Here is a 7,500-nt window from a genome sequence, read left to right as displayed (position 1 = left end):
TTGAGTCCATGGGAAAGTGGCTCAGTTGGTAGAGCATGGCGCTAACGATGCTTAGGCTGTGGGTTGATTCCCGCTGGAACCATATATACTGAAATATACACTCGCTGCAATGTAAGTCGCTTTGGATAAAAACGTCAGCTAAATTAAAGCGCTATACAAATCCACCCAGGCCTGAGGAGGGTGGTGGGAGGTAGGAGGACACCCACCTGGCGGAGAGGATGATGACACGAGCCTCCAGCTCTTTGGCCTCCAGCAGCAGGGCAGTTAAGTTAGTCTCCTGGCTGAACTGGAGGACTTTCTCTGCCTGTGATCGGGGCACAAAATAAGTCAAGCCAGCTACTTACCCCCCGACCTCAGAAACCATGCTGCCTCTTTACCTGTTTTTCTCGGTTCGGTTGGTTTTGGTTGAAAAAGGGAGAGAGAAAAAAAGGAAAGCGATCCAGGGGAAATCGGCTGAACTAAAAAAAAGCTTGGAGGAGGGGGAAAAAACCTTTGCATTTTTCGCATGCAAACTGAGGGTTATCAAGGCTCCAAAGAAGGACGTGCATGTTAGGTAGGGGGGATAAAAAGGTCAATGCAACCAGGAACTAAAAACGAGTGAAGGGGAGTGAGGGGGGGGGGGGGGGGGCTTTTTCCCCCAACAAAAAAACTGTCTGAAAACTACAGAGCAGGAGGGAGTAGTATCTGGGAAAGTGTTTTGTCCCACACTACCGGTTCTCCACAAAGGAATAGAATTGCAAACTTTTTTTTTTGTTTTGTTCTGAGAACATGCATTCCTTTATTGAAGGAGAAAAAATATGAAAATGAGAAAAGCGGAGCGCTGTTCATTGTTTGTTTTTTGTTTTTTCTTAAACCGAAAATTATAGTCTTTCCATAACAAAACCATTCTTCATTGAAATCATAGGGAGAATGTCTCAAAGTAAAAAAATAAAAAACAAAAAATCACGTGCTACCAAGAGAGGGGCAATTCTGGGTCGGCTGGTGACTGGTTGGGCTGGATTCTAGTTGCTACGTTTGGAAAAATTGGTGGGCGGCGTGCATTGACCATGCAAATATACCTTGGGTCCTCGCTTGCTGTCATAGGACAGATGGTCCTGGTTTTCATAGTTCCTTTTTTTATTCTGATGAATAATGTGCACAGAGAAAATATGCAGACACAGAAGAATATTATAAACAGTTGAAAATGGAGGGCAGTAAAGCAAATTCCAACAAATTTCCACTTTTCTGCTTCAAATTGGGATGCCTAACACTGGGGTTTGCAAAGGACATCAAAGACGACCACCTGACTCCTCAACCCAGTCTCCAAATTAATTCGTTCTGGGGGGTCGTTTCTGCAGACCAAAACATATGTTCTGTGTGAAAGTACAGTATTATCTAGCTATAGTGGCAGGTAAATACAGGTAAATATATATAAAAGGCAGAACCCTGCATAAGGAGGTTGGTGGGGTGGTGGAGGCATGAAACTCTCACACAACGTATCTTACAGCACCACATGTGGTCAACGCTGGTATAACCAGATAATAGGAGCACACAGAATGTATTATTTGGTCTGCAGAAACGATCCCACAGAATGTATTCATTTGGAGACTATGTTGGACTCAGACTGGCAAATCCTGTTTACTGTTAAAACATTGCTAAGATATGCCATTGAGCTCATTCACCACCATTCAAATTCCCCTCAAGACCCTAAAACTCTTTCCCAGTATAGCACCTGGAATGCCTTTCACCATATGCTAGCAGAATACATACACCAGTTATTACACAGTAACATTCACAGGGCCCAACAATCTCTGCCAGTGCATAGCAACTCCGACAGGTAAATATCTCTTCACTCCAATGCTGCAGGGTACTACCACTTTGTCTTCACCATTTTGAATTCCACTCAGCTCCAATGTTGTGAAAGGAGCCACAAGGGAGTCTCCTGCCTCAGACAGGGAGCCATTTTGCAGTGAAATACTGCATCTTCTGGTTCACAGGTCTTGTATCCCAGAGCGCCTGATCTCCCCCCCCCCCCTCTCTCTCTCTCTCAGCTCGGACCAAAGAGCATTCTAGATTTGTGTGTCCCACGGACCACTCTCTCCAAATGCCACAGTGACTCTGCATTGGTTCATTATACAGGCTCACAGGCAAATCCCAAACAAATCCCATTTGCTTATATTCACGCTACATTGAACGGATTAAAGATCTGTTATGGCTAAATCTAACCAGAGGTTGTTGTGGTCAGTGTTGCACCATGTACTTTCACACTGCTACTGTGCAGTGTAACATCAAACGTGTTGTAATGTGTCAATGTCAGTGCACACTCATGACCCATGACAAAGCAGAATATGGATCAATCAAACTCAAGTGAATGGGACAATGGGCGTCATTAATAATATAACTTATCTAATCAGGCAATGACGTCAAAGGCTATTTCCATGAATCTCTATAGCCATCTATGTTTCAACATCTTGCGGCCGTTTCTGAGTGATATTTAAAGCCTTTTGTGTAAAATTGCTTTAGGTTTTTTTTTCTCCCAACAGAGCTCCTTTGAGTGCTCTATTTTTGCTACTTCAGTCAAGCATGAATATTGCATGTTCTGTGTCGCTCCTGTTTGTACTTTGACTAAATCCACAGCACTTAGTCTTCACTGGCTGTGCTAAAGATCCCTATCGAAGTTTTACTGAGGTTTTCCATAAATAAAAAAAAGCCTGTAAACAAGTGTGATGAATCATCTGTAACAGAATGTTAATTAGCAAGAAAACAACTAGGTTTTTTTCTTGCAAGTTCCTCTAATGTGGCAAACCTGCCATCTGTCAACCTGAGCCAGCCATTTTATCCAAATCACTAACAGAATTACAGCCAAGGCTTTTAACTGTCTTAATACAGCCGGCACGTCAATAGCATCACATCGCAGGCCATGGTTTGATACCTATACTCTGCAATCAATGCAATCTCTGTAGAGCATATGGCAGATTACAAGCCAAAAACAGACAAGATGGATTCCAGTCAGAGACCAAGTCATCTTCACAGTTTCTGTCATTCATATGGGACTGAGACATGGACAACATAACATCAACACATACACATTTATATTGACAATTCAACAAAGCCAAAATATCAACACCAAGAATACGCAACTATAAAAAAAAATCTACTTGGTTATCCCCACAAAACCAATCTTGATCGAGTGTGACTGATGGAAAAAAAGTGTTTCACTTTAACCATCTCCCTCTGGTGTGAAGTATCTTGGGGATGTATGTCACATTTAAATTTTTCATCAGCCTCTGATTAAATTACTCTTTGAATCAGTTCACTCTGCCACACAATTACAGTGAAAAGGCCCGGGAGGGGAACAAACATCTCCCAAAAAAGCTTTCTCCAACATCCTGGTGTGAACTTCAGATGATCTTATTAACTGTGTTAATTGTTCCTCCGTTCCTCCTGTAGGGATAGTTATGCTACGTCTGTTGTCGGCTTCAGGTGGATCAGCACATTTCAGTGACCTAGATTCCACTCAACACTGTCTGCAGCTACACTGAAAATGGATGCGATGATACCGGATCTTTACAAGTCACGTACTGTATGTATCTCAGAGTACACCGTCTGAGAGCGTGAGAAAACCATAGACAAGTTGTTAAGACAGTGTCTCAAAGTTACTGAGATGGCTAAAGACAACCGTAGGAACGTAAACTGTACATCAAATTTTGCGCCTGCCAGTGAAAAAAGATAACACTTATAACACACTTATAACACACTTATAACACAAGTATCTCCATTACTTCTAAGCATATGGTCTACAGAATGACTCTGTGCTCCATGGTTCTGTATGGGAGTCATTGATGTTTTGCAAAAACCCAGGTTATGTCCACTATTTGTCTCCCGTTGTGGGTTGACACAGGAGAATTTGACTATGACGAAAAGCAACATGAGAGATGAGTAAATAATGTACGAACTTTTGTCAGATTAGACCACATTAAACGCTGTTGATGTCTCTATCATAAGAATGTTAGCCAATGCTTACACAATGGTGAGAGAGAGATGTGTTCACACACAGAAAGGAAAACAGTTACATACATAGAAGACCTTTGAGTTAAACAGAGGTTACACGTGCCCGTGTATGCACACACGCACACACGCGCACACACACGCACACACACACACACACACACACACACACACACACACACACACACACACACACACACACACACACACACACACACACACACACACCTACACCTCACATCCTGGGGGTCCTGTGAGTCAGCGTGTCTCACCTTTGTCTCCCTCTCCTCCAATAGGGTCTCTAGTCTCTTCTGGGCAGCCCGCCCCTCGTGGTCATCACTCACGATCAGGATGATGTGGTTCCAGCGAAACTCTCGCATCATGTCGAACCATACGTGAGCTTGGTGGGAGTACGGGGGGACCGTCCGCAGGAAGGAGAGGTGAATACTCTAGTGGCCCGAGTACGGATAGAAAGGAGAGTGAAGAAAAGAGAGGAAGAAAATAATTAACTGGTAATGTGAATTCTTTGGGGGGTAGCCATTGAATTACACATTCATGATAGACCTATCTATAATATTCTACTGGGAAAAGAAAAAGATATTACACAATTTCATAATCATTATTCAAGACAAATGCAATCTAACCACAGCTTTCTTCATGGCTTACAGTCAACTAAATCATTGTGGCTGCTCATAACCCTTTTTGAAGGGATCTCTCTCCCTCTCTCTCTCCTGCTGCTTACCTTGTCTGAGTAAATGGACATGCGTGTGGTGAGGCCCACCACAGGGATGCGGTAGAACCCAGCCGTGTAGGACACCGGCGTGGGGGTGAGGTGGTCGTTGGACTGGGGGGGATGGCTCACCAGGATGGCATACACCTGCAGATTCAAACATACAGGAGGATCAGAGAGAAAACCTGCTTCTGTCACAGGGAGAGGAGAGGAGAGCAGACATAGAAGAGAATAGACAATTTGGTCTATCCCTGTGATATGACAATGCTCAATCATATCTTCCCTCAGGTGACAATACAAGGCTACTTGGTACATGACGTATACTGTACATTCATTTGTAAGTAGGCCTTCTATGGGCCTCTATGTGGCTGAATGAATGATCTACGATGGTCATCACACACAGGAAGGTAACTCTTTTCAGATGGCTGAGCTCTGTGTGACTGTATGCATTTATTCGATGAATCTGATCTGTGAGAAACGGCCCTGAGACCCAAATGAGGGGGTTGAAAACTGGCATGGGTGCGCATGCAGGCATGATGGCTTTGTGTGTGTAGCCCGTATGGTTGGGCTTCAAATTAGGTCTTCCATCCAAGGAGCGCTCGCAGGCATCTACCCTCCCATCTGCCACGGACCTTCCTTCACATGGATTACCATCACCACTCAACCAAGACGGTTTTATTAAGACACTCATGATCTGATTTTCATCCATCTATTCATTTAGTAGGCGCTAGGGTTATTCCATGGAACTAACAAGTGAAAATCCATTTATAGCATTGCCGCCTTGGTAATTAAGCCACCTGATTGGATCTCCATCGAAAGCACTATTCCATGCAACTAACAAGTTTATGTACTGTAGTACATTGGCGCCTTTGTAATCCCTGAAGCACTCTGTTCAGCTGGCGAGGATGAGACGATATTTTGGAAGGGCGTGACAAGGAAAAGGATATGCTGGTACATAACAGTATCACCAATTACAATCATGAATCATTAGACTGAGCAGAGAAACAGGGACATAAGAGCGGTGCTGATGAATTGTGGGAGGATTGTGTGTGTGTGTGTGTGTGTGTGTGTGTGTGCGCGAGAGAGAGAGTGAGAGAGAGAGCGAGAGAGAGGGGGGTGTTTTTACGCCTCTGCTCGTTGCTACAGTAGTACATGATAAGCCATGTAATGCTTAATGTGAATGGGATGGACGAGGCTTTTAACGTGGTGTTTCGGTGTTTTAACAGCTCTCCAAGAGACAACCATGCTTTCACAATGCATTATTTATGAGAGAAGTTTATATTGCTTTATAGCACAAACATTTACATTACACACGTTATATTATATAGGAGTTTACAGAAATGATCACAGTCTAAATCATCTTCGCCTACAGCTACTGCCCTCGCACATCCTCCACCGAGTTTGTGGTCTGGTGATGGTGAGCCTACACTGGTAAGATTCATCATTCACACATTTCCATTTCCACCATCTCAAACTAATTGTAGGCCTATCTTATCGAATGTGGACAGTGATGTATCGTTAGGTGAGACGTGCACCCTTTCAACCCTTTTCAATCTCAAGGTTTTGATGCAGAAGCCTGTTGCGCACGCAACCATGTTGGCCTCCTTTTGGCAACATCTCGTCATATCGCACCAGCAGTGTAAATGGAACTGCAGTAAAGTCATTAATTGTGAATGATGCATCACTAATTTTTCACTCGTCGTTAGCTCCCTCGCAGTTCAGTGGATTTGCAGCTGTGCACTCAACCTGAACTGTGCAGTCGACCTCTCACTGGCGATATCCACACAAATCTTTGTTTTTGGCCCTTGGATAAAGCAGATAGTCTGTGGCTTTTTCGTGTGAAATGGTCGGTTAATTATTCAATTTGGCCTTTGCTAACTTTTGAATATGGGCATATATCCTATTCTATCAACCCTTAAATAGGCTATAGCCCGTTGCCATCGTGGATTCTTGCCATCAGTGCCGAGGCCCTTGCCGTCCGCATTTTTTTATATATATATATTTTTAATTTGCTCCAATTCAGTGCCTCATTTGGCATAGTCAATATTATATTTACTTGGGTATGTATGTAACATCATGTGAAAGTCCGGATAGGCCTATAATTCAGAATTCAGAAACAAAAAAAAACATTATTGGCCTATACCTGAAACCCCCGACATACAGTAGGCCATTTATCAGAGTGATTGGAATGAAATAGACTATAGGTGAGTTTCTATATGGAATGTGTTTCCCGTTTAGGATATTTGTATTATAAAATATAAGACATACTCACATTTCTTCAACAAAGAAATAGCTGCGATCATCATTTTAGATTCTGTAATCAGCATCAACTCAGCATATAGCTATCAGCTTAAAGCATGTGATAGAAGCAATACCATCGGCTATAGGCCCAGGCTGTCGCACATACGGTTATTTAGACTATATTACAGTGGTCGGTTTATTGCATATGGGGTCGTCACAATATCGACCTCACCTGCCCTATTGTCCACATCAGAAACAGAGGCGGGTGATGAATTGCACTAACGAGGATATCCTCCCTAGAAATGATTCCCCACTAACTGCAGGTATAGTGATCGATAAAATTGGTTGACACTTTGGACCAATGCATGCATCTATGAATGCTGTGTTGGCTAAATGACATACGCAACCTAAACGATCTCGTTTAACACCCATGCAGAGACGCCTGAGGTCCTGCTGAGATACCTGGCTCGAGATGAGGTCCTCGCAGACGGAGAGAGCCATCTGTATCGCGTTGGGTTTGTGAGTGACGGAGATGGCGGTCA

At 43.3% G+C, this 7,500-nt stretch overlaps 1 protein-coding gene across 5 annotated transcripts in view; it reads right to left on the bottom strand.

Moving 5' to 3' along the window:
* The window catches only part of grin1a (glutamate receptor, ionotropic, N-methyl D-aspartate 1a), a gene marked incomplete at both ends in the record, with an annotated part of 24,753 nt that overhangs the window by 17,084 nt on the left and 169 nt on the right, over window positions 1–7,500 (bottom strand). For 3 of the 5 annotated variants that reach the window (XM_083669741.1, XM_083669742.1, XM_083669744.1), the window contains 5 exons: window positions 207–304; window positions 1,059–1,121; window positions 4,260–4,436; window positions 4,730–4,864; window positions 7,421–7,500. The exon at window positions 7,421–7,500 is cut by the window's right edge and continues 169 nt beyond it. In XM_083669741.1, the coding sequence (XP_083525867.1) occupies window positions 207–304; window positions 1,059–1,121; window positions 4,260–4,436; window positions 4,730–4,864; window positions 7,421–7,500 (553 nt within the window). The remainder of the gene's footprint in view (window positions 1–206; window positions 305–1,058; window positions 1,122–4,259; window positions 4,437–4,729; window positions 4,865–7,420) is intronic. The other 2 variants (XM_083669743.1, XM_083669745.1) reach the window with 1 other exon arrangement.

The sequence above is a fragment of the Argentina silus genome (genome assembly GCF_951799395.1).
Source record: "Argentina silus genome assembly, chromosome: 5".
NCBI classification, from domain to species: Eukaryota; Metazoa; Chordata; class Actinopteri; order Argentiniformes; family Argentinidae; genus Argentina; species Argentina silus.
Note: the sequence above shows the minus strand (reverse complement) of the source record. Positions and strands in the feature narration are given on the sequence as shown.